Below are 27,958 nucleotides of genomic sequence, written 5' to 3'. Positions count from 1 at the left end.
AAACCTGGAAGAGATTGACCACAGATAAACAGCAGGAAATGGTGGGTTTTGCTTTATTGACTATGCACCCCCGCAACTGGGGAGCTAGGGCTGTAAACACTTCTGTGGACGGGTAAAGTTTTAGTTCTCGTTTACAAGTCTCATGTATAACTTAATGTTTTGCTGTCTCAAGGATTCCACTGTCAGAAGAGAGACCAAACTTTTGTCACCATGGTGGAGGTGACGTGTCTGAGTGATGCCGAGTTACAGAATAAACTCAACACACTGGGATTTCCACCTGGCCCAATACTACGTACGTATGCGGCAATTATTAGACGCTACGCGATGATTACTTGTGAGCTAACTCCAAAGGCTGAAAATCATTTGTAGTGGAAGGAACATATGCCATAAAAAACATTAAAATAGAAATAGGAAAAAAGTTTAAAACCCAGAAAACCACATGGAAGGAAGGGACCATAAGTAACCCAGTTCTTATTCACAGATTAGTGAAGAGAAAGTATTGGTATTTTACAACTGTGAGAAGCTAGTTACTCTTGATTATGTCACCCTGGGCTCTTTTTACGTTTCTAGAATGTGCACCGTGTCAACTGTTTATGTCCTTGTCCGTATTTCCCGTAAAAAGGATGTACTGCTTTGTCAGTCTTGGTCTCCAATGTCCACGACACCTGACTGTGGCCAGTGCACAGAAGCCCACCGTAAGTGTTGGTGGAAGGCGAGGAGTGAGTCCAGTAGGTATGGGGTCCACCTCACTGTAAGAGCCACAATTTCCCAATAATGTAAGAATAAAAATCTAGGTTGTGTAATATTTTGAATCCAGTGAGATCACATACACAGAGTGACTTAACTGCTCCCCACATTCTTTCTCAGCTTCCACCAGAAAAGTGTATGAAAAGAAGCTAGTGCAATTGTTGGTCTCAACTCTGCGTGCACCACCCAAGAAGAATCGACCCGGAGAACTGAGCAGAGCTCGGGACGACGATGGCAGTGAAGGTACCATCAGAAGCTGACCTGTAGGTAGCAGCCGCGCACTCATTCACGCCTTGCACGCTACGATTTGTGCAGCCTTAAATGACATGCCAGGTGACCTGTGAAATACCCCTGTGGCCTGTTTACACACAGAGCCAAAAAATAGGCCCCTGGGCTGCAAAAGGAATCTATTAACTCCACATCTACAGTCATGCCAGTGACTCAGCGGGTGGACTGTTGGAGAAAGGACTGGTCAATTTGCACATTCTGTTGCTAATCAGAGCCAACTCTGTATTTGATTTCTAAAACCAGAAGTTCCGACAGGTAATTTCCTAGTCTCCTTTCAGGTCTCAACCTCTGCTTAGCCTCAGGCAATAAATCTGACAATCATTTTCTTCAGACTAAATGATGACACGTCCATTCAGACGCATGAACCAGAGTGTCCCTCCCCAAAGCCCTTCTGTGCCTCCTGCCTTCCCGGCTTCGTGGGGGTGGGCCACAGCTGGCCTCTTCCAGGCCCCAGGAGGCATAGGGAGTGGGGAACTCTGGGATCCGTGGTTTTTCTTCTCAGGGACCCCTGCCCCATGTGTACAGTTCTCCTGCAGGAGTGTCTAGCTTAGGCTCTGAGCGGGTGGGCTTTAAGATTCCCACAACGCATTCGGAGGCTTTTTTTGTTGAATAGACATTTATTAGGAGTCCTATGGGAACCACAGGAAAATAAAAGGAACTATCATTCATTGAAGGCCATCAATGCATTTCTGGCCTAATATACATTATCACATTTAACCTTCACAATACTTAGGTGAAGTTCAGAGAGGCCCAGTAACTGGCTTAACGTATAGCTAGGAAGCGGCCCCAGAAAATCAGCTCCCAGTAGAATGTGCCATGAAGAACAAGGCCCACCCGTCTCCATCATCACTACGCGTCCAGGTCCTGGAACAATGCTGTGCATACAACGGGAATTCACTCTACACTTTTCTCGTAATTTCCGTTATGAGGATGAGCATTTGACACATTTATCCATGTCTGACCTACGAAAAATGGCAATTTCATACAGTTCAAATGAAGAACTTGGGAAACAATGTAGATGCCTGGGGCCCCCGAAAAATCCCCTGGAATACCTAGTGTTGGTGATGGCGCAGACCCTGAGGCTTTCCCTGAGCCCGGCATGACCTCGTGGAAGTGGCAGCAGTTTGGGGACAGACCTCACTGGCCCCTGAGCAGAGCAGTTAGCATGGGGGTCCCTCAGGACAAACGGCCACTGCAGAGTTTTTCTGGAGGCGGGATGTGTTCAGAGTCTTGATCCAGATCTGGGGCTACCTCGGTACCCTGCCAGAGACAGGAGCTGAAGGGACCTGACCAGCCTTCTGATGAAATGCAGTGTCAGCCTAGAAGATTCCAGAGAGGAAGGCTTGTACGCTCACTGCTCGTGACTGCCCAGGACTGCAGGTCAGAGCTACACAGCCAAGCTGCTGTGTTCTCAAGCCAAGCCATCCCGGTTCTCAGCAGGCAGTTTCTCCCCAGAGGTGCATTTATGCGAGGTCTAGGAGGGAGCTGGACCTGCGCTTTGCGAGCTCTGCTATTGCTTTACTGTCCGCCCAACACTAGCCGACTGCAGGCAATCAGGTCAGAGTGGAAGCTCTGCTTCAGTCCTTCTCTCGTAATGCAAGAGGCAATGGCCGGTGGGTAGTACAAGCAGAAAACCTGCCTCCCAAGGTCAGGTCTGAATCAGACGCTTGAATCCGCCCATTGGAGGAGTTTCATAGACCCTGGTGCGGTTAGAATGCAGGGTTGTCATGGAATTCACGAGGTCTTGTGGGCATCCGGCCTTGGGCGTTTCGCAGAGGCACACAGCCCTGGGGTGGGGTTGTGGTGGAGAGGGCAGGGCAGCACCAGACCTGGGGCTCAGCATTAGGTCGTCCGAACAATGAGCGGGTTCGGTTTTTCTTGTTCTCACTCACTGTGCTGGCATTCGGTGGATCTAACCTCTTCAGGAGCCTCCCTAGTGGCTCAGAGGCTAAAGCGTCTGCCTGCAGTGCGGGAGACCTGGGTTTGATCCCTGGATGGGGAGGATCCTCTGGAGAAGGAAGTGGCAACCCACTCCAGTGCTCTTACCTGGAAAACCCCATGGACGGAGGAGCCTGGTAGGCTTCAGTCCATGGAGTCGCAAAGACAAGACTGAGCGACTTCACTTTCAGTTTTCACAACCTCTTCAAACGTCCCAAATATTTTTGACTCGGAGGACTCACGTAAAATCCTCTGCAAGAAAACCTCTGCTGCATGTGCAACAGCACACAGCTGCTCCAAGTTGAGCAAAACAGTTCTCTGCCAACTGAAGCCGAGAGTTAACAACTACCTTTTCTGCTCATGGCGGTTCCCCTGATTTTAAAGCCTTTTTAGCACAGACCGGGCCTTCCCTCCCCTGGGTGCTCCTTTGAATACGGGACAAATTCTGCCCTGTCTTGACGATCAGAGATGCATGAGGCTTACAGCCGCTTTGAAGGGGCAACGATGAGACCAAAAACACGCCCAGATGAGCAGCCAGCTCCGGCTCTGCAGCGTGTTTCTCTCAGAGGCACACAAAGATGACCGCAGCCTCCCAGGGAGGAGCCCGCAGCGTGCTTGTGTGTTCCACAAAGGCCAGTGCAGAATCTGCCCTCAGAAGGCAAAATGAATTTTCTTCCCCTCACAAGAATCTCTTGCCCTGTGATTGAGAGGATTCACTCCTGTGATTGGTGTATGTTCCCTTTGCTAGCTGGTATGTTCTCATGGCTGATTTTCCTTTTGTTTCCCATGATCCAGAGTTTAATGCCACTATCATTTTGAAAAGAAATATCACACCCTCATCAGAAAAAAGCAAGGGACCCAAAAATGTATGTACAATTCTAATGCGTGAATACTTTTACACATATATTAAATATGGGAAATAGCACTTTTCATGTGTATTAGCGGAGGAAATAGCTAGTCCGCTACACTCAGTTATAATGGTAAAATCCTAGTGTTTTAAAAAGCCCCTGTTAATGCAGGTTTCTGTTTTATGAAACTATTTCCACATCCCAGTGCAGGGCCCAGAGTGACAGTGTCTCCCGCCCCTCCCTGAATAGCCACCCTCGCCCCCTCCAGCTGTCGTCCCCTGTCTCTCCTCTCGCCCGCAGTCACGCGTACACCCACAGTGAGCGTGGGGTGAGTGTGAGTTCCCGTGCCCTTCTCTCTGTCTCCCGGACGCCGAGGTCTGCCCTCCACCCTCGTCACCGCTGAGACAAGCAACCAGTTGGTGGGAGTGGCAGGTTTGGGCAAGCCCTGCTGGTTTAGCAGCCCTGCCTTTCCACTTGCTGTTTATGCGACTAGGCGTCCCGAGGGCAGCTGGATCGCTGTGCCGGGGACACAGGGCGACTGGGAAGGGGAAAGCTCTTAGCCTTGGACCTGGAGCACCATTAGCCCACGTGATGAACTCCGGGCCATCAACTCTAGAGGCACTTTCTCAGCCTTCTGACCACTGTCGCCCCTTGCTGAGACCCCTGTTTCCTTAGATTTTGGCAGCTCCTGGGTCTGCCCTCTTCCTGTTCTGAGCTGGGTCTTTGTTGGCCCCTATGGGCGCTGGTGCCCGAGTCTGTCTTCAGCCGCTTCCGTCTCTCTCCGTGTCTTTTCCCTCTCTGTCTCTTCCCCTCTGGCCTCTCTCTGGGGTGTCTCTACATGGCCTGCACAGAGAACCCCCTCCTAGGCTCGGGTCTGCATAACCGCCTGCTGTCCTGGAGAGCTCCTTCCTTCTCCTTCTCCTCCCCGTCCTTCCTTCCCCATTTCTCACATTCACCCAACAAATGCTTGTAATCATGGACATTTCACAGATTAGATAGATGTGTTTATCCTCCCCACTTCGGTTATATCCCAGCAGCTCATTCTCACTCACCCCAAACTCCATCTGTGGCCTCTGCTCATTCTGATGGCTTCACTGCCTTCCTACTGTCCCAGCTCGAAACCTCTGAGTTATTGTGGGATGTCCACAGTCCTCACATCCTACACATACATCATTGCCAAGTCCCATGGATTAGAATTCTGAGTTAGAATTAGAATTTTGTTTTGTTTTTAATTATCCCTCCTTATCTCTCCACTGCTGCTACGTTGGTTTGCATTCATCTACTTTTAAAAAAAAATGTGAACAATTGCAAAATCTTCCTAACTGGCCTCTTCCTCCAACTTACCCAAGTCGGGTTCAAATCTACCAGTAGAGATTAAGTCATATTACTAATTTGCCTGGAGGCTTTAGAGCAAGATGCACGCTTATTCTACACCATGAGGAGACACCAGTGTCTCCAGGAACTTTATCTCCATCATCATCAGCTGCTGCTGCTAAGTCACTTCAGTCGTGTCCGACTGTGCGACCCCATAGATGGCAGCCCACCAGGCTCCCCTGTCCCTGGGATTCTCCAGGCAAGAACACTGGAGTGGGTTGCCATTTCCTTCTCCAATGCATGAAAGTGAAAAGTGAAAGTGAAGTCGCTCAGTCGTGTCCGACTCCTAGCAACCCCATGGACTGCAGCCCACCAGGCTCCTCCATCCATGGGATTTTCATCAGACTCAACCGTAATTACTTGTTTCTGCACCTCGCACGCTTTCTTTCCACAGGCCTTGGCCTCAGCTGTTCTTTTTGCGTGGAATTTCTTTCATTTTCCCACCTGCTCCCTGTTTTCCTTCCTATTAAAATCCTGTGATGGCTTAAGGCGCATCTCAAAGGCCAATGCAATGCTTGGCAGGGGCCTTGTGTCCCCTTCAGTGGCTGCCACAGGCTCTTGCACATAGTAGGAGCAGAAAGCTCACCTCATCAAATCTACCAGACAGTTCTGTTGGCAAATGGGCGAGTTTACCAGTGTGATCTAGTATGTAGACTACTTGCTGAGTTTAAATACCAAGTGAAAAGGAGCCCCCACGTAAACATTCCTGCGGTACACTGTAGCTTTAGCTTCCCACTGAAACATAATTCACATTTGATGAAGGACTTCTGATATCTTACAAATTTTCTAAATGGATTTTTAAATTCTTCTAAATGGCTCATTAAAGGAATCCTTTCCATTCAGTAAGCCTCATTTCCACAGAAAAAGCCTTTTGTATAGTTCCTGCAAAGACATTTACAGAAATAAAAGCAGCCTGAGTATTTAAGGTGCATCAGGTGGGACCAATGTCCTTCATGCTTTGCTTTACAGAAACCTGAAATAAAACACGTCAATATTTTGAATTAGCAATAGAATTTAATAGAAAGTTTGTGATGGCATAAGATGTTTTGATCTGAAGGATTTATATAAGCCATTTTGATTCTCGGAAGGGCCCCAAGACATCTTTTCAACTTTAAGTCTGAAAGTAAATGTAAATAAGCACTTAAATTTCCGTGTAAAATGTGGTAGAAAGTGTGTTTATTGCGACACTTGTCGAACACCATAGACTTTAATTACTTAAAAGCAGTGGTCTGTACCTAATAGTCCTCTAAGTACCTTCAAAGGTAGTGTTTACATTTCTCTGAAACACCAGTGAACACATAGTTCCCCCTTACTTTAGTAGATTTCTAGGGGAATACAAACCACTTTGAGATTTGGATTGTGTCAATTTCTGGACACTTTTTAATACTATATGTGTGTATGTTTTATCAAGTCACATATATGGCCCATTTGATTTGGTGATTAAGACTACCAACAAAGCCAGGTGAACATTTTTTATTGAGTTTTTTCCATCAGATAGACTCTAGACACAGTTTGTGCTTCCACTGATGGAGGAAGGAGTTAGGCCAATGTGTATAACTCAGGCTCTAAGTCCCCTTCTCCCAAAGAGGGAAAAATAGTGTTCAGGTGGAAGCAGGGAGGCAACACAACCTACAGCACTGAGGTTGCATAAAGTGGGGTTTGAGTAGGGTGGCCATATAATTTATTATCCCTAACAGGATGCTTTTGAGAATGAAACCAGAAGGGAAGCTGAAATAGCAGGAGTAAAAACAGGGCTATTATGGCAAAACAGGGCATATGGTCACCCTGGGTTTGGGAGTGGTTCCAAAGGGTGACGTGTTTGTGCAGGCACATGTCTAGGGGGGCGGGGAGCTGCCGTGTGCAACACCCAGAGGGCAGCTGGCCCTGGAAGGTGTGTGCTCCTGGTCCCATCTGGGTGTCTCCTTATCCTCTCCCCAACAGAGCGTGCTCTTTTCGGCCAGAAACCCCGTTCATTCTGCTCTCCCAGCCTAGAATGCCTTCTTCTCATCTTGCCGCCTCTCCTATACTACATTCCACCAGGAGTTTCTCCTCATGTGCTCTGTGGGTCTGGTTCTAGGAATCTGCCTTTTCAATCAACCTCTACTTCCACCCTCTGCCCAGCAGTGTTCCAGGCTGTCAACTTTTGAGGGCGAAAAACTGTATCTGAGTCCTCTGTTTAGTTCAACGCCAGGCATGTGTGGGTTGGGGCAGTTGCGCAGTCCCTGCTGCTGACCTGCAGGGAAGCTTCGCCTGCGCTGACAATAATGATCTGGCTCTCTGGCCTCCTCATCTGTGCCGTCTCCTAGACACACCTTACTGCAGTCTCTCAAGAGACGGTGCCTGGGTCAGAGCAAAGTAATGACCGTCCAGGGGGTCGTGACCACAGAGCTTCCACCGGGTCTCAGAGTGTGAGTTAGTGACTACTTATAGTTCTTAACTGTATGTAGGGCATATACAGTTATGCACCCTGTATATAGGGTGTTGTGCTAGACCTTCTTTAGGAAGAAAATAGGTGCAAAAGGAGCCATAGTTTCTGTCTTGCAGAAATTTAAGTAGAGCTCCGGAAACAAAGAACATGTATATAAAAAATATGGACTCTACTGCCTGGGTTCATATCCCAGTTCTGCCACTAACTAGGACAAGACACTTGCCCTCTCTGTGTCTTCATTTTTTCACCCATAAATATGGATGATAATAATCTCAACTTCATATAATTTTGTAAGAATTAAGTTGGAGTGGGTAAAATATAGAAGTGATAGAGTATAATGGGTTAATAAGTACAAATAAAAATATTCTTATCATTAATATTCTATAAAAAGCATGATATTTAATTATCTGTGATACAAAGCAATATGCTGCTGCTGCTGCTAAGTCGCTTCAGTCATGTCTGACTCTGTGCGACCCCAGAGACGGCAGCCCACCAGGCTCCCCTGTCCCTGGGTTTCTCCAGGCAAGAACACTGGAGTGGGTTGCCATTTCCTTCTCCAATGCATGAAAGTGAAAAGTGAAAGTGAAGTCGCTCAGTCGTGTCCGACTCCTAGCAACCCCATGGACTGCAGCCCACCAGGCCCCTCCGTCCATGGGATTTTCCAGGCAAGAGTACTGGAGTGGGATGCCATTGCCTTCTCCAACAAAGCAACATACTTAGTGAAAAATAATATAATGGAAACGGAATCTTCAGTATTGAACTCCCAAGTGCCATAGAATGTGATTTACAGTTGCCTATAGGTGATGCTAGTGGTAAAGAACCCACCTGCCAGTGCAGGAGACTCAGGAGTCATGGGTTGGATTCCTGGGTCTCCAGACCCTCCCCTGGGTGTGAAGAAGAACAAGGCAACCCACTCCAGTACTCTTGCCTGGAGAATCCCATGGAGAGAGGAGCCTGGCAGGCTCGCCAGTCCATAGGGTCGCAAAGAGCAGGCATGACTGAAGCAACTTATCACACCACACACAAATGTATTTGTATAGTTAAACATACAGATGTAATTAAAGATTGCTCTCCGTGAGTGCTGTGTGTTGAATGAGGCAGATCAGACTTAAAAAAAAATGTTATATGTGCTCTCTCAGTATATAGGATTCCTTCTTCTCAATCGTAGATTTAAACCTATCCCCTGCCTCTTTAAACATTTTTTGAATAATTTATTTTGAGATAAGTTCAAACCTGGGGAAAGTTGCAAGAATAGTATTGAGTTAGCCAAAGAAGTTCTTATGGATTTCTCCATTACATCTTACAGAAAGACCCAAAAGAACTTTCTGACCAACTCAATAGAATTCCCATATCCCAGAAAATCCAATGGTTACCTTTCACCACGTTAAAAAAATTGAACTATAGTTAATTTACAATGTTGGTTGGTTTTAGTGATTTAGTTTTTGTATATATACATATATGTTCCTCCTCCTTGTAGGTTATTACAAAATATTGAGTATAGCTCCCTTTGCTATACAGTAGGTCCTTACTGTGTGTGTGTGTGAGCATATGTGCACATGCATGCGCATGAGTGTGTCCCACCATCATGTCTTTCTGAACCACTAAGAGCAAACAGCAGTCATACAGCCCCTCAGTTCTCCAGCACGTATTCTGCCTGCCCCTAAGGGATTCTTTCCCACATAACCACTGTGTAACATGGAAATGCACATTAATGCAATGCTACCATCCAGTGTTCAGACCCCATTCAGACCTCACCAACTGTTCTGATTATGTCTCTTGGTTTCTGGCCCAAGGCCAATCCAGGAACACGTGTTGCCTGCAGTTGTCAAGCCTCTGCAGCTTCCTTCAGTCTGAACCAACATTGCCTCAGTCTTTCCCTGTCAAGTGTCCTGGACTGTTTTCAGGAGGATAAGCCTTTCATTTTGCAGGGTGATTCTTCTCTTGACTTCATTCAGGCCATGTATCCAGGCAGGAATTCCTCAGAATGGTGTGCTCTTGTTCTTCTGTCCCACTGCTGGTAAATGCTAGCCTTAATCACCTGGAAAAGTCGGTGTCTGTCAGGCCCCTCCACATTTCTCTCTTTGGAATTGAACAGAGTTTTGAGGGAAAATATTCTGAAATGATACCTCACCAAACCCAGCAGTCATTAGCCCAGTACTCAGAAATGACTGCCTACCTAATTCAACTTCCATCATCAGGATGGCCCATTGAAAGTTTCTATTTCTATTATTTCTTCTACGTTTATTTGTTGGTATTTTACTATAAGGAAGACTTTCCCTTCACCCTCATTTATTTGTTGGTTGGTTGGTTTGGTTTCCCTGGTGGCTCAGACGGTAAAGAATCTGCCTGCCGTTGCAGGAAACGTGGGTTCAATCCCTGGGTTGGGAAGGTCCCTTGGAGAAGGAAATGGCAACCCACTCCAGTATTCTTGTTTGGGAAATCCAGTGGACAGAGGAGCCTAGTGGGCTACAGCCCGTGGGGTTGCAAAGAGTCAGACATGACTTAGTGTCTAAATAACAACAAGGGGTGACCAATATCCCACATGCAGTGCAGTGAGAGCAATACAAAACGAGACAAAGAGAAAAAGGCAGGTGCTCATCATTCCTTGAGCATTTCCTTAATTTCTGAAACATAACAGGATGTTTCAGACCCATCTTGTGCTTTTTCTGCCCCAGGAATGCTGGCTCCTTTTACTGCAGAATGATATTCAGAAACCAAGATCTTCAGCGAGCTTGCTGTTATTGGGGAATCATTGCCTCTAGGCCCTCTCTGTGGACAGAGGTAGAAAATGTTTGTTTCTATGTACGCATAGACTTATGCGTCTCCCACTATTTTGATATCTCTCTATATATACATTTTAAAAGTGTGAGTCCATATCGGCTTTCAATTACAATCCAGCGTTGCAGTGTTCTTTCTAACCTTTCCCCTTTCTGTGTTCGTAAGTCACTTCTCTGATAGGGAAAAACCTGCCTTCCGTTATCCTCTGTGTATTTACATTTTTGTTCAATTTTTTAATGCTCTCAGCATAAGCAATTTCTCAATCATAATAGCCAGCTCCTTGTCTGCACAGCCCCCATCACTACTTCCTTGACCCCTGGACATGCCAACACCTGCATGCGGCCCTCCCCTTGCTGTCTTTCTGTCCTGGGACAGAGGACACACAAAGCCTCCAAGCTGTTCTCTCCCCTTCGGTTCCTGTTTGTCACCCATCAGGTACCCCCAAAGTCCCCCCCCCCCGTACACACATGGAGCCCCCTGCTCCATGTCCTTGACCTTCAGGCAGGCTGGCACTCTGAGTCCGTGTCCCCACTCCCCGCCTTCCAGTGCAGAACACACTGACAATCTGAGGAAGGAAAAGGAAAGGAGAGAAAGCTTCATGTCTTTTCCATTTCTGATTCTGAGATCGGCTTCAATGTCTTCGTGCCAGGACTTTCACAGGATTTTTTGCTGTCTGTGTCTCAGTTGCTATTGTTGCTGATAATATGCCTTGTAGGCCTGTAATCATCACGTACAGAGCCTACCCCCAAGCACTGCAAACAGAAGAGCCTGTATACTGAGGGAATATGCTACTCTTAAGACTGCCATTAACCGTGCGGTTTGAGCTGCATGTAAAGATTTTAGGAGACCATAGTTTCTTAATTAATTGAGAAACATCCTTATTCCCAATAATAGTCGTATATTCGGTTGAGTCAAAGTGAAGAGTAAATTGCGTCTTCTACAACTATTTAATAAGCCCTTTGTTCTTACCTATGACGTGTGCTAATGGGAGCTAAATGTCATCTTTACAAGGAATGTAATTTAACCTTGTTCTTCTAAAAATACTGACCTCCCGGTAGATATGCTTAATAATCAATGTGCCTTTATCTGATTTTTTTTGCCTTTATCTTATTGGTTACATGCTGGTTCTTTCTATGTAGTAAAACCCAGTTTTTGAAATACAAGAGCGGCAGGAAGAGATAGTGAAACCAAACTCTGATTATAGTAATTCTAAGCTGATAATAAAAGTAGACGTTTATTTTCACAAAACAGAATTATGAGCAGTGGTGGTCTTTTTCTAAAGGAAAAATATGTATTTGTTTAGGATGTACATCTTTCCATTCCCTTTCATCTAAGGATCTAACCACACCGACTTTAACTAATTTATAATTTGCCTTATGAGTTTAGATATATGTATCCATTTGGGGGATAGGAATTGCTCACACGAGGACCCCTGAGTTATTTTAACTTCTTGGGACTTGTTAGGGCTTTGTGAGCACCAGAGTCTCTTGAGTCTAGGCATGATTTGCTAGAGATAATGATTGATTATGGAATTTCCTATCTGAAAGGCTTCTTGGAGGAGGCTATATGATTCATCTTATAGATGAAGTAACAAGCAGAGAGGGGATATGACTTGCCCAAACCACACAGAGTTAGAAGAAAAGTTGAAATAGAATTCCAGCCTCCCAATTTCCATTCTATTGCCCTTTCCAGTATATCAAGCTTTCAAAGGGGCGGAAAATCAGCCAGGTACCTGAGTAGTGAAACAGCTCCCCCCAGTGTCTCTTTTGTTTGTATCGCAGAAGTTCACCCATGGAAGCAAAGGCTTTCTTTGTAAAGAGAGGCGCTTCTCATCCATCCTTCCATTCACTCATTAAACTATGCTACAGAAATCGGAGAGTTAAAATGGGCTGACATACGTGCATTTGGGTACCCGGAACTTTCCCAAGTGGACAAAAAAATTCAAACCTGAAAAACTTTTTTTGGCATTTTATTATAACATATCTTATGCATCTAAAAAGGTATAGAGAATCACATGAGTAGTTAGAGACCCACTCCAGAGATTAAAAAAAAAATCACTTCTAATTCAGTTGAAGACCCCAGTGTATCCCTCCCTGACTGTATCCCCTTCCTGCCTTTTCCCAAGGTAGCCACTAACCTGAATTTTCTACCTTTCATTCTTCTCCTTATCTTTACAGTATCCACAAACTTAAGTTTCTCATGATTTTGGGTTTTATATAGGTTATATCACAATGTAAGTATTCTTCTGTGGTGGTGGTGATTTAATCCCTGAGTGGTGTGCAACTCTTTGTGACCCCATGGGCTGTAGCCCACCAGGCTCCTGTCCCTGAGATCTCCTAGGCAAGAATACTTGAGTGGGTTGCCATTTCCTTCTCCAAAGGATCTTCCTGACACAGGGGTTGAAAGCGTGTCTCCCTCTTTGCAGGTGGATTCTTTACCATTGAACCACCGGGGAAGCCCAAGTATTCTTCTGCAACTTTCCTTTATCATTCCGTATTATGTTGTGAGCTTCACTCAATACCTGCTGCTCTAGTTCGTTTTTCCTCCTATATAGATATTATGAAAACATATCTATCCATTCTGTATTTATTGGACTTTTCAGATCATTTCCAAGTTTTTCTAATACAATCAGTGCTGCCACAAACACATGGGCACGTGACCCATTGTGTACACGCACAAGAAATTTTTTCTGATTGAATGAATATACCGAGAAGAGGACCTGCTCCGCTTCTCAATTAGTGGAATCGAAGGATATATCTCTCTTCAACTTAAGAGAATATGCTAAGTTGTTCTATAAAGTAGCTGCAACATTTTATGCTCCTACCAGCGGTATGTCAAGAGCTCCATTTTTCTAAATCTTCTCCAAAGTGTAGTATGGACAGATTTAATTTTTGTCAATGTAGTGGGCGGAAGATGGTATTTCATTATGACTGTAATTTGTATTTTTCTTACTGCAAGTTGAGCATCTTTACACACGTGTACTGGTCGTTTGTGTTTTCTCATCTGTGAGATGCCTGTTCATGGCTCTTGCCCATTTTTTTCTATTAGATTGTTTACCTTCTTCTTGCTGGTTTGTAAGAAATCTTTATCTATTTTAGATACTAACCCTTTGTTAGTCATTAAGTGTAGAATGTATCTTCTAAAGTACTTTGAGATTTTTCTCTCTTTTTGTGAGACAAGTATTTTTGCAATAGTCTTAGGTTCACAGCAAAGTTGAGAGGAAGATAGAGATTTCCCATGTAACTCCTGCCCGTTGACATGCATGGCCTCTCCCATTGGAGAGGGACATTCCCCATCAGTAGGTTTGTCTTCTTACTCTTTTCTTGGTGTCTTTTTAAGAAATGATTTCAAACTTAACAGAAAGTTTCCAACAAAGAGTTCCTGTTTGTTGGAGTTCCAGTTTGTTGGTGAGTTCCTTCACCTAGAAATACCAAGTCTCAATGTTTTACCACATTTGTTTTATAACTTTATCTATTCAGTTCAGTTCAGTTCAGTCACTCATTGGTGTCCGACTGTTTGCAACCCCATGAACCACAGCACACCAGGCCTCCCTGTCCATCACCAACTCCCAGAGTTCACCCAAACCCATGTCCATTGAGTCGGTGTTGCCATCCAACCATCTCATCCTCGTCGTCCCCTTCTCCTGCCTTCAATCTTTCCCAGCATCAGGGTCTTTTCAGATGAGTCAGCTCTTCACATCAGGTGGCCAAAATATTGGAGTTTCAGCTTTAGCATCAGTCCTTCCAAAGAACACCCAGGGCTGATTTCCTTTAGGATGGACTGGTAGGATCTCCTTGCAGTCCAAGGGACTCTCAAGAGTCTTCTCCAACACCACAGTTCAAAAGCATCAGTTCTTCTGCACTCAGCTTCCTTTATAGTCCAACTCTCACATCCATACATGACTACTGGAAAAGCTATAGCCTTGACTAGACGGATCTTTGTTGGCAAAGTAATGTCTCTGCTTTTGAATATGCTATCTAGGTTGGTCATAACTTTCCTTCCAAGGAGTAAGCGTCTTTTAATTTCATGGCTGCAATCACCATCTGCAGTGATTTTGGAGCCCCCCACCGCCTCAAATAAAGTCAGCCACTGTTTCCACTGTTTCCCCGTCTATTTCCCATGAAGTGATGGGACCAGATGCCATGATCTTCATTTTATGAATGTTGAGGTTTAAGCCAACTTTTTCACTCTCCTCTTTCACTCTCATCAAGAGGCTCTTTAGTTCTTCTTCACTTTCTGCCATCAAGCTGGTGTCATCTGCACATCTGAGGTTCTTGATATTTCTCCCGGCAATCTTGATTCCAGCTTGTGCTTCTTCCAGCCCAGTGTTTCTCATGATGTACTCTGCATAGAAGTTAAATAAGCAGGGTGACAATATATAGCCTTGATGTACTCCTTTTCCTATTTGGAACCAGTCTGTTGTTCCATGTCCAGTTCTAACTGTTGCTTCCTGACCTGCATACAGGTTTCTCAAGAGGCGGGTCAGGTGGTCTGGTATTTCCATCTCCTTCAGAATTTTCCACAGTTTATTGTGATCCACACAGTCAAAGGCTTTGGCATAGTCAATAAAGCAGAAATAGATGTTTTTCTGGAACTCTCTTGCTTTTTCCATGATCCAGCAGATGTTGGCAATTTGATCTCTGGTTCCTCTGCCTTTTCTAAAATCAGCTTGAACATCTGGAATTTCACAATTCCTGTGCTGCTGAAGCCTGGCTTGGAAAATTTTGAGCATTACTTTACTAGCATGTGAGATGAGTACAATTGTGCAGTAGTTTGAGCATTATTTGGCATTGCCTTTCTTTGGGATTGGAATGAAAACTGACCTTTTCCAGTCCTGTGGCCACTGCTGAGTTTTCCAAATTTGCTGGCATATTGAGTGCAGCACTTTCACAGCATCATCTTTTAGGATTTGAAAGAGCTCCACTGGAATTCCATCACCTCCACTAGCTTTGTTCATATATTACTGTTTCTCAAACTAAACTGTAGACATTATGACCTTTTACTCCCTCCCCAAAACTTTATTACGTATTTTCTTAGACTAAAGATATAAAGGCAGGAGTCCCCAACCACCCGTTAGCAACCAGGCTGCACAGTAAAAGCTGAGTGGCGGGCAGCTGCATTTACAGCCTCTTCCCGCTGCTCTCCCATCACCCCTTGACGGGCCCGTCTAGTTGCAGGAAAACAAGCTCAGGGCTCCTACTGATTCTGCATAATGGCAAGCTGTCTAATTATTCCATTATATATCACAAAGTGACGATAATAGAAATAAAGTGCACAATCAATATAATGCTCTTGACTCATCCTAAAACCACTTTCCTCCCTCCCCAGTCTCCTACAAAAGTGGTCCCTGGTGCCAAAAAGGCTGGGGACCACTGCATAGAGACATTCACAGTATAATGACAGGAGTCAGACGTTTTTTTAAAAATTGAGGTTACATTCACATAATGCAAAATTTACTATTTTAAAATGAACAGTGGCATTTAGAACGTTCATAATGCTGTGAAACCACTACCTCTATTTAATTTCAAAACATTTTCATCACCCCAAAATAAAACTCAGTACCCAGTGCCCAGTTATTCCCCACCCCACTCCTAACAACGCTTTATATGCTTTCTGTTTCAATGAATTTACTTCCGGATCTTTCGTATGAATGGGGCCATTTATTATGTGATGCTTTGTGACTGGCTTCTTTCACTTGGCGTAAGGTTTCCAAGGCTCATCCACCCTGTAGCATGTATCTGTATCTTCCATGACTGAATAATGGTCCAGTGTATGTGAGTGAAGTGAAAGTCGCTCAGTCGTGTCCAACTCTTTGCAACTGCATGGATTATACAGTCCATGGAATTCTCCAGGCCAGAATACTGGAGTGGGTAGCTGCTGTTCCCTTCTCCAGGGGATCTTTCCTTCCCAGGGATTGAACCCAGGTCTCCCGCTTTGCAGGTGGATTCTTTACCAACTGAGCTACCAGGAAAGCCCACTGGATGGATAGACCACAATTTTTTAATTCACTCATTCATTCATTGAAGGACATTTGGATATTGCTACCTGGAATATTCACATACAAATAGTTGAGTGCCTGTTTTCAGTTCTTTTGGGTACATACCTCGGAGTGAAATTGCTGGGACCTGTGGTAATGGCTGCAGCATTTCCCCACTACCTATGTATGAGAGTTGTAATTTCTCATATCCTTGTCAACTCTCCTTATTCCACCCCAAGTTTTTGAATAGCCATCTGGTGGGTGTAGTATCTCATTGCGGTTTTGATTTGCATTTTTCCTTAATGATTAGTGATGCTAAACCATCTTTTCAAGTGTCTATTTCTCTTTTGTGTATCTTCTTCGGAGAAATGTCTGTTCAAGCCATTTTAACCAGGTAGTTTGTTGGGTTTTTTTTTTTATTATAAGACTTTATGTATTCTGAATACTAGACTGTTATCAGATATATGATTTGCCAATATTTTTTCCCCATTCTGTAGGTTGCCTTTTCACTTTCTTTATGATACACTTCAACATCACAAAAGTTTTCAGAAAGTTGATTATGACATATCTTGGCATAGCTTTCTTTAGGTTTCTTCTGCTTGGAATTCATTCAGCTTCTTAAATCTGTAGATTAGTTGCTGTTGTTCAGTTGCTAAGTAGTGTTTCAACTCTTTGCAACCCTAAGGACTGCAGCACGGCCAGGCTTCCCCATCCTTCACCATCTCCCAGAGTTTACTCAAATTCATGTCCATTGAGTCGGTAATGCTTTCTGACCATCTCTTCCTCTGCCACCCTCTTCTCCTTCTGCCTTCAATCTTTCCCAGCATCAGGGTCTTTTCTAATGAGTCAGCTCTTCACATCAGGTGGCCAAAGTATTGGAGCTTCAGCTTCAGCATCAGTCCTTCCAGTGAATATTCGGGGTTGATTTCCTTTAGGATGGACTGGTTTGATTTCCTTACTGTCCAAGGGAGTCTCAAGAGTCTTCTCCAACACCACAGTTCAAAAGCATCAGTTCTTTGGTGCTCAGCCTTCTTTATGGTCCAACTCTTGCATCCACTCACGACAACTGGAAAAACCACAGCTTCGACTGTACGGACCTTTGTCAGCAAAATGATGTCTTTGCTTTTTAATGAGCTGTCTACATTTGTCATAGCTTTCCTTCCAGGGAGCAACAGTCTTAATTTCGTGGCTGCAGTCAATGTCCATGGTGGTTTTGGAGCTCAAGAATGTAAAATCTGTCACTGTTTCCACTTTTTCCCCTTCTATTTGCCATGAAGTGATGGGACCAGATGGCATGATCTGTTTTTTGAATATTGAGTTTTATCCAGCTTTTTCACCTTCTTCTTTCACCCTCATCAAAGGCTCTTTAGTTTCTCTTCACTTTCTGCCATTAGAGTGGTATCATCTGCATATCTGAGGTTGTTGATGTTTCTCCCACCAGTCTTGATCCCAGCGTATGATTCATCCATTCTGGTGTTTAGCATGATGTACTTTGCATACAACTTAAATAAACAGGTTGACAATATACAGCCTTGTCATACTCCTTTCCCAATTTTGAACTAGTCAGTTGTTTCATGTCCGGTTTTAACCATTGCTTCTTGACCCTCATACAGGTTTCTCAGGAAACAAGAAAGGTGGTCTGATATTCCCATCTCTTTAAGAATTTTCCACAGTTTGTTGTGATCCATACAGTCAAAGGCTTTTGCTTAGTCAATGAAGCAGAAATAGGTGTTTTTCTAGAATTCCCTTGCTTTCTATACGATCCAGTGAATGCTGGCAATTTGATCTCTGGTTCCTTTGTCTTTTCTAAGCCCAGCTTGTACATCTGAAAGTTCTTGGTTCACATACTGCTGAAGCTTAGCTTGAAATATTTTGAGCATAACCTTACTAGCGTGTGAAATGAATGCAATTGTCCAGTAGTTTGAACATTCTTTTGCACTGCCCTTCTTTGAAATTGGAATGAAAACTGACTTTTCTAGTCCCGTAGGTTAGTGCCTTTTGTCAAATTTGGGACGCTGTCAGTCATTATTGCTCCAAATACCTTTTTTAGCCTGACTTCATCTTCCTCTGCTTTCAGTTCAGTTCAGTCGCTCAGTCGTGTCCAACTCTTCGCGACCCCATGAATTGCAGCACGCCAGGCCTCCCTGTCCATCACCAACTCCCGGAGTTCACTCAGACTCACGTCCATCGAGTCCATGATGCCATCCAGCCATCTCATCCTCGGTCGTCCCCTTCTCCTCCTGCCCCCAATCCCTTCCAGCATCAAGTCTTTTCCAGTGAGTCAACTCTTCGCATGAGGTGGCCAAAGGACTGGAGTTTCAGCTTTAGCATCATTCCTTCCAAAGAAATCCCAGGGTTGATCTCCTTCAGAATGGACTGGTTGGATCTCCTTGCAGTCCAAGGGACTCTCAAGAGTCTTCTCCAACACCACAGTTCAAAAGCATCAATTCTTCGGCACTCAGCCTTTTTCACAGTCCAACTCTCACATCCATACATGACCACAGGAAAAACCATGGCCTTGACTAGACGGACCTCTGCTTTAGGGACTCTAATTACATACATGTTAGACATTATAATCCATTAAGACTCTGAGACATTTTTAAAATTCTGTTTTCTCTGTATTGTTGGTTTTAGATGATATATACTTCTATCTCCAAGGACATCAGTTCTTTCCTCTGTTTTCTTCATTCTGCTGTCAAGCCCATCTAAATAAATTTTTTATTTTGGTTGTTGAATTTTTTCAATTCTAAAATTTACACTTGATTTTTCTGTATACACTGTACCATTTCTGTAGAGAATTAAAAGTTTTTCATTTGTTTCGAACATGTCTCATTGTTCCTTGAAGCGCTTTGTGAAACTTACTCCAAAATCCTGGTCAGATGATTTTAGTATTTGTGTCAACTTGGTGCTGGCCTCTGTTAGTTTTTTCTCACCTGAGTTATGAGGCTCTGGGTGCTATTTAAGTCTTCTATTTTAGTGGGCTTGCTCGTGCACTGGTGGGAAAGAGGAGGGCCAACCCTTTGCCGTCTGGTGCGGGTAGAAGCCCAGGGTCCCGCTGGGCCTCCGCTGCTGCCCTGGTGGGTGTATACACTTCACTATTGCTGGGCTGTGGGGAGTGAGGCCCCTCGTGGCCTACACTGACATACCCAGCTGGCCCGGGTGCTTCTGACACATGGAAGCGGAAGTCCAAGCTTCCATGCGCCTTTGTGTGGAGAGTGGAGTATGCCGCTTGGTGGAGCAGGGCTGTTACTGTCAAAAGTCTTCTGTCTTACTAGACTGCTCCTTTTCCTTTTCTTTGTCCTTTGGCTTTTGAGCGAGCTTTTTGGGGTCTGATTGCAGGTTATGGCTTCTCTAGCACCCAGTCCAGAATTTACAAACTGAGAAGAAAACTCAGAGCACTCACCACATGTCATTCCTCGGGTTCCAAGGTCCCTAGCCCATCTGCTTTTCTGCACCTCTCAGAGTCTTTTTATGCTTGCTTTATTTATAATGTCCTGGAGAAGGAAATGGCAACCCACTCCAGTGTTCTTGCCTGGAGAATCCCATGGACAGAGGAGCCTGGTGAGCTACAGTCCATGGGGTCACAGAGTCGGACACGAGTGAGCGAAAGAACACAAATGTGACATCCAGGGTTTGGGCTACGCTTAACTAAGGGGTGGGAGGAGCACCTCTATCCCGCCTCATCCTCAGTGCCATTTGGAGCAGTCTGTCCTTCCTCTTCTTATCCGCAATGCTAACTCTCATCATGCATCAATTTCTAAACATGCGTGGGTGTCTTAAAATGTACACAGGATTTGTCTTAATCGAGTATGCTAAGGTGACAGACGTGGAGGCAACTGCCTTTGAAAGAAGAGTTTATTGCCTACAGTCCCCAAGAGGAATGGGCACATCACGCCGTGCTCGGCCACGTGGGGAAGCATCAGTCAGGCAGGAGGCGGGAGTGAAAGCAAGCGTGGTCTCGTGCCTTGAGTGTGATGTTTGCAGGAAGGAGTGGGTCAGGCAAGGTAAGCATTTTAGGATTAGCTAGTTTGAGTAACTTCAGTGGGCTCTGGGCTATAGTATAGGGTGATCCCCAGTTGTCCAATATTGGAATGGGGCTGATTCACAGCAGGAGAAAAATTAGCTTGGTGTGTGAGAGGTGGTTAGGGATTGGTGGGTTTGGACTGGTTGGTTTGCATATGAAACGGCATGCTTTACAGTCTCTCCTGGATTAGCAAGGCCCCAAGATGTCAAAGCACCATGAAATACAGGAAATAAACATCTATGATTAATATAACGGAGTCTTTATTCTGATCAATTCGCTGGCCTGTGCTGAGAGCAGAATGCGTTAACTCCCTTAGCGTATCTTCCCCACCTTGTTTTTAAATGGTGTCTTTACTTGTCCCTTTGTCCTTCTATATAAATTTTAGAATAAGTTTATCAAGTTCCATGAAAAACGTAGACTGGAATTTTGATTGAAATTGTATTGACTTAGTAAATTAATTTAGACAAAGCTGGCTCTTCACTTCCTGTTCGTGTTCTTTGCGTTTATTGAGATTTTCTTTGATGTCCTTCAGTAAGACCGTATTATTTTCTCAGGGAAGCCCAGGCTCATCTTTCGTTAGCTTTATTCGGTGGCTGTGTTAGGTGCTGCGCTGTGCTTAGTTATTCAGTCGTGCCCGACTCTTTGCAGTTAGTATTGGGAATAGCATCTTTTTAAAACTGTGTTTTAAAAGGTTAGTCGCTTGTAGATAGGAATGCAGCTGACTTTGGTGTATTGATTTTCTAACACCGCACTCTTTGCAATCATAATCATTTTTCTGTAAATCTCTTTAATTCGTTTTGATTAGCTTTAATTTCTTTTTGTTTTACGGTGCTGCCTAAGACCTCTTTATTACAATATTAAGTCAGAGGGATAATAGTAAGAATTCTTACTTGATTCTGAGCAAAAGAAAATGTTTATGACGTTTTCCTTTTGAGTATGATTTTGGTGTCGGTGTTGGAAGAAACCTTTTAACAAGTTAAGGAAATTCCCATTCTACTCCTGGTTTGCTGAGAATTGTTTCAAAAATCGAGAATGCGAATGATCACAAGGTTTTTAACCTTTCTTTTGTTAATGTGATGCAGGTTATTAAATTAATTCAAAATCATTACTCAGGTTAAAAGAACACAATGTTTTAGATGAGAGCTTTATTAAATCAAAGTTGAGGTAAAAACAATAAAGTAAGAGACTGAGATTATTGTAAAATCTTTTATTAACTTAATCATTTTAGTCAATAAAGGGATTTGGGCTAACTCAATTTTAAAGAGTTCTAAATCAAAAGGTTTTCTTCTGCCTCTAAGCAGGGTGGCGAACTGCCAGTTTGCCAAGTCATTGGTAAAAAGTCTGGTTCTACATATAGGCCTTTTCCAAAAAATTGCTTTAGTGAGTTGGTGAATCACCAGCTGCATTAGTGACTAGGAGAGAATTTCGTCCCCACCCCCAGGAGCTGCCTCTAGACTCCCCAGAGTCCAACAGTTAGAAGTCATGGGAGGGTAAGAGGGAAAAAGGGTGGGAAATCCAGCGCGCGGCACCCCTTCGATTGCCTAAAACTGTGGGTGTCAGCCTATGATATTTCTGGCTAGGTTTGGGTCTGCATTGTAAAATACACTTCTTGTGGAAATGCAACCAAACTTGCATTTCTTTATGGGCAAGTATGAATGGCTTTAGTCAAGGTAGATTATTTTCAAAAGCGAATACATTTTTGGATGAGTAAGGATTTAATGAGGATACAAGATGATTACTGTTCTTTCTGGCTCTGGATAATAGCCCAGTGTTTTCTAGTTAGCCATAACAGAGTATGACATAATATCTCACACACAATCCACTTTCACATTCAATATGATATCTATATATATATATACACACACACGTACACACACATATATGTAAGTAGCATCACCGACTCGATGGCATCACCAACTCGATGGACATGAGTTTGAGAAAGTTGGTGGTGGACAGGGAGGCCTGGCGTGCTGCAGTCCATGGGATTGCAGAGAGTCAGACACGACTGAGCAACTAAACTGAACTGATAGATAAGTAGGCCAGAATTAGCACAAAATAGTCTACCTGGAAAAAGCTTATTAAAAAGCCAATTTATCTGAAATATTTAAGAAGAGATCTGATGGTTACAAGTGTTACTGCCTCAGGAAATTAGTTGATGACTGGACAATTTATCAGTTAGTGATATCAGTTTTCAGAAATACGTTCTGATGTATTTGTAATAATGAATTTCCCCAACAGAATGATTCCAAGACTAAAAACCAGAAAACAGAGGCATCGAAGCCTGAATATCTGAATTTAAATTACAGCTATTCCTTTCACTAACTGCGTAATTTGGGGTAAATAATTTAGCCTATAAGTCTCTATTTCTTCACCTATAAAATGGTGACGATTAGCTCTTAGAGTTGTTAAAAAACTTAAACGAACCGAGGCACATTCAATGCCCAAGATATTAAACATTCAAGCACAGTATTTCTAATTCCCTTCCAGAGCAGCACCTTCAGTATGCAGTACAGCATGGTGTGAGGAGGAGGGACCCTGAGGCTACTTTGCCTGGGTTGGCTACCATCTCGCCAGCTGTGTGACCATGGGCATACTACTTAAACCATACGTACTTTAGTTTTCTCATCTACAAAATGGGCATTATAAAAGCATCTTCCTCATAGGGTGGTAGGATTAAATGGGTTTATTTCTGTGAAATGCTTAGAATGGGGACTAGCACACGGGAAATGCTATGTAAGCGTTAGCTGGTATTGTAGTGAGATACTCATGGTTTATTGCACTGGTATATCTCAGAACTACGACATTATATCTATAGTTGATCAGTAATATGAGGATGAGGGTATTTTTCTGATTTCAGTGCTAGGGGTGTACAGAAGAGGGTGGGGCAGCAGAGGAGGTCACGCATTCCCTCAATATCAGCAGCAAATGCTCTGCAAAAGCAGCTGCCTTTGCAGAATCTAGCTCCGGGCATAGGGAGAAAGGAGCAGAGATATTCCATTTCCCCATGGGTGCCATTTACCCTCACTAAGCCATGGCTTTAATGAGCACCAATATTTTTTAGTTCCATTGTAAATGGTGTTAACAGTGAAAATCATATTATAGCAACATTAAAGGAATTGTTCAAAGATAAAAAATAAATCAACTACAAACATGCAAAACCTGATTTAATGTTTTCAATTTCCCTCCAGTTTCTGTTTATCTGCACATGCAGTATGTATTTACACAGCTGTCATCAATGAGCACGTAGCATTTTGTCCTTTACTGTGTTTAACATTAGCTGAGAACTCTTTCCCTTGTTATACAGTCTTTATTATTATTACTGATGGCTGCAGAGTCATGTTGACAAGCATAATTACTCTTTTCTTGAAAATCAAAAATACTGTAGAAGAACTCTAGGAATACAAGTAAGGGCAATAAATTATAGAAGAAAAGGAAATCAAAGACCTACACCTCCTATGACAGAGGAAAGATAGGAGGGGAATATGTGATTGCCTGAGAACTGTGAAATCCTATAATTTGATTTTGCAACAGATTTCTACCCCAATGCTTTCCTTAACCTATCTATTTTTAAATGTAAGAGAATTAAAAAGAAGTTGCATGTGATGGGTACACAGAGGTTCATTATACGATTGTCTACTTTTGTATATGTTTGAAACGTCTGTAATTAAAAAAGGTTTAAAGAAAAGAATGTGCTTATAAAAGATTTTTCCAACCCCCTTGGAAATAGTTTGCGTGTCTCTTGGTGAGCAGGCCCCCGCAGCCCACACATGTGGGAGTTTTCAAAGTCCTTCTACCTCCAGAGCCTTGCTTTCTTCCTCCAGGAAATTGATATAGTGCAGGTACATAACTCTTTCTGTAGTGATGTCCTCGCTGGGAACAGTGCTCCCTCAGGCGTGGAACTCTTGTGCCAAGCACAGCTCCTACCACCTGCAGAGACCCTGCCCAGATACCACTAAACCACTGCTGAGAACATCTTGTTTAAGAAGGTGGGGTTAGAGTGGGTAGAGCGGAATGGTGGAGGCCACAACTGCCTCACCGTTGGTGGTCTCTGCCGGGAGTGGGTGACCCCCAGTAGACGGTCGTAGAGCAGGCCAGGCCCTCCCCGCCCCACACTGGGCTGAGGCCATCACGCCTGCTGACACAGCACTGCCTGAAGGTGGTTGTCCAGTCACTAAGCTGTGTGTTCTGTTGGGTGTCCTGACGACACACTTGCTGAGACCAGGGCTCTCCTGCCTCCTGCTCATTCTGACTCACACGAGTGCCCAGTGCCTCCCTCTCCTGCCCGCCCCCCATCACCCTCGAGTCAGTCCACCTCACTCCCGCTCTCAGAACGCCTCCTTTGGACTTCCCTTCTGGATCTTGTTCTGTTTGCTCTGTGCAGGTGCGGGTGAGTCCTCCCCTGTCTGAGGCAAGTCCCATCTTGCTCTTGGCACCTGACCCCCTGACCCTCAGCCAACAGCCTCCTGAGGCCTCTAGTGGCACGGCAGCTATTGGAGGCTCCTGTTGTGTTCAGGGGTGCTGGGCTCCTGGGAGGGGGACAAATATCCACCCCCGGTGGAAGATAATATGGCTTGATTAAAGAGAAATAGAAAATCAAGCCATCCTGCTGTACACTTTAAATCTATACAGCGATGTATGTCAATTATTTCAATAAAACTGGGCGGGGGGCGGGGAGAGAAAAAGAAGACAGCTCTGTGAGATCCAACAGATGGTCTGACTAGGGAGAAGGAAGTCAGTGCAGAATACACACAAAATCCCCACACTCACTGATCAGCTGTTTAGGACAAGGATGGTGTGGTGGTCCCTTTGAAAATCCTCACTGCCAGCATGGGGACTGGTACTCAGCAGAACAGTAGAAAGTTTGTTGAACAAATAAATAAAACTTCAGGTCAATAAAGTCAGGTATAGAATACGTATATGAGGGTCCAAGAAATATAGACCAGATGAGTGATCTGAGTGGATAAGAGCAATGGAGAAGACTTCTTGTAGGAGGGAAAAGAGGAATCTGGTGTAGAGTTCCATTGATAATACTGAGTGACCTTAGACAACTTCGCCTTTCTGTGCCTCAAACATACGCTCTCTAACATGGAGCAATGGGTGTCTACAAAGGAGGGCAGGGTGGTCGAGGCAGCTCAGTGCATTCATGAGAAATAGAACTTGATAAACGGCGGTCAGCGACACCATCTGACACACATCTTCACCTTCCTGGGGTTCACCCCCTGGACACTGCAGACATTTGAGGATGATGAGGCCTGAATCTTAAGTATGAATGAACAGTCAAGGAAAACCAGACATATGAGGAGAAACAACAGCATGAAATTAATAAGTTATCATTCTCGCAATCATTATGACTAATGTTTGTTGAATGCTTACCATGTGCCAGAGCTTTTCATCACTTCATACAGTTTAAATCATTTAATCTTTACGACTATATTTCACAGAGAGGGGACAAAGGCCTAAAGGGCCTTTTGACCTTATCAGAAATATACCAGTATGAAAGAAATTTGGGGGAAAAGGAAAAAACAAAAATGCTATGATTATCTCTCCTTCTACCCCTCTAACAGAACATTTTCACTTTCCTAAATTATTTTCTAATCCATGTTCATTGCCAACTGGTCTTTTAAAATAACTTTATTCTTTGTATAAAAATGATGCGGGCTCATTAAAAAAAGTTTCAAGCAATATAGAAATACAAATAAGAGAGAAAAGAAAGAGCTGGCATTTAGGAACAGCGTGCTTCTGGCATCACCGGACCCTCGTCACCGGCACGTCTGCTGTTCGTGCTGAGTCACTGCAGAAACATATTACACTACAGAGCTTGGATGTTTTTACTAGCTGTTGAGTAAAGGAAGGTTAACTTAAAGTTTGTGTTATGAGGTACCAAACTACCCAATGGGCTTCCCAGGTGGCACAGGGGTAAAGAATCCACCTGGCAATGCAGGAGATGCAAGAAGCGTGGACTCAATCCCTGGGTCAGGAAGATCCCTTGGGGCAGGAAATGGCAACCTGCTCCAGTGTTCTTGCCTGAAAAATTTCATGGACAGAGGAGCCTGGCGCGGGCTACAGTCCATGGTGTCGCAAAGAGTCAGACACGACTGAGTGGCTGAGCACACACACGCACACACACACACACAAACTACCTGATACCCCAAAAACTTATCAGTTCTCAGATTACATGACTTTTCCTAGAAAAAAAATTCTTTGTATAAAATATTGGAAACTATAAATTTTTGATATTTTTTTTCTGTTCATTAGAGATGCAAGACTTCCACCAGTAAACCAAAAGCCGTAGAAATCTTCTGCTCAGATTCTAACCGTACTAAGGGAAGAAGGTAATGCTTTTCTTAACATATGAGAAGATATGTATGTACATAAGATATGAGTCTTATGCAACTCCTGGAAAAAAACTCATTATTCAGATTTCTGTGAAGGGTTTGAGTCTGAAAGGAATGTGTTGAGAAAGGAGAAAGATTGGTGATCTCTCACAATTTCGAAGTCTAAGGAGCTTTACAGACTCTGCACTTCACTACTCGTATTTAGAGAGAAGGAAATGGGCCGGAGAAGCTGAGGAGGATAGCATAAATCATAGAACCAGAACCCAAGTCATTTAGAAACATTGGTAGTCATTCAGAAACCTTTATTCCTATTGGTGGGGAAGGGAAAAGAAAAGAAAAAAAAAGAGCAAGGAGTTGAAATAAGAGCTCAAAACAGGATATTTTATGGGTCAAAACAGTAAAGCCTTCTGGTATACTTCCTAACTTCTGAATAAATTTTGGCCGATTGCCAGGATTTGACTAGCAAATCAGAAATTCCCCTCTTTCCTTTGGCAATGTAACATAAGCAGATTTCAAAAGTAGTTCCCATCTCCTCCCTGAAAAATCAGTGCTTATACCTGTGGAGGAAAGGGAGAGGGCCAATGTGCAGACACCCCCTCAGCGAGTGCCCATCCCCAGTGGGCACCGGGGCACTGTAAGGCCCTGAGCCTGGCCTCGCACCACCATTGGAAGATGCCACACTCAGGGTGATGAACACACGTTCCGTGGGATTTCAGAGATCTCACACCTTGGTGATATCCTGTTACTATTACTCTTTGAAATTAGCTTAGGTTTTAAATGAGCAGAGGGTTGCTTCCTGAAGTCTCACCATGGCCGCTCCCTTGGGCCTGAAGCCCCGCACATTTTAAGGGGTCCTCGAGTAGCAGTTGTACACAACCCTAAAGGCCACTACTGTTTTCACAGACGTGCTGCAAGAGTGTCAGACATCAGATGCGAAGCACTGAGGAGCCTCAAAGAGAAAGCCTGCCGCAGAGTGAACAGGGGAGCTGGAGACAGGAGCCTGGAAGCGTTTCCAATGCGCTTGATGCTCGCTGTGCTTGGCATCTTCATTATCGTGATATTTGTCTACATAACTATGGAAAACAAGTCACTCTTTGGTTAAGTGCTTTAGAAGCAGAGTGGTGAGCACGTGCCTGAGCACCGCTCCGAGGCCTCTGCTTCAGGAGGGAGCAGAGGCTACTCTCAAGGTAGAGACCCAGCCCCACAGCCGGGTAGTCTTCC

At 44.1% G+C, this 27,958-nt stretch overlaps 1 protein-coding gene across 1 annotated transcript; it reads left to right on the top strand.

The window, feature by feature from the left end:
* Nucleotides 1–210: 210 nt before the first annotated feature.
* LEMD1 (LEM domain containing 1) lies at nucleotides 211–27,839 on the top strand. The gene is made up of 5 exons (XM_052654116.1): nucleotides 211–292; nucleotides 868–1,002; nucleotides 2,416–2,492; nucleotides 26,658–26,734; nucleotides 27,641–27,839. Exons 1-5 carry the CDS (start codon nucleotides 211–213, stop codon nucleotides 27,837–27,839), a joined length of 570 nt encoding a protein of 189 aa, XP_052510076.1.
* The last annotated feature ends 119 nt before the right edge of the window (nucleotides 27,840–27,958 follow it).

Source organism: Budorcas taxicolor, chromosome 16, assembly GCF_023091745.1.
Source record: "Budorcas taxicolor isolate Tak-1 chromosome 16, Takin1.1, whole genome shotgun sequence".
In the NCBI taxonomy this organism is placed as follows: Eukaryota; Metazoa; Chordata; class Mammalia; order Artiodactyla; family Bovidae; genus Budorcas; species Budorcas taxicolor.
This window is presented reverse-complemented; position numbering and strand designations above follow the sequence as displayed.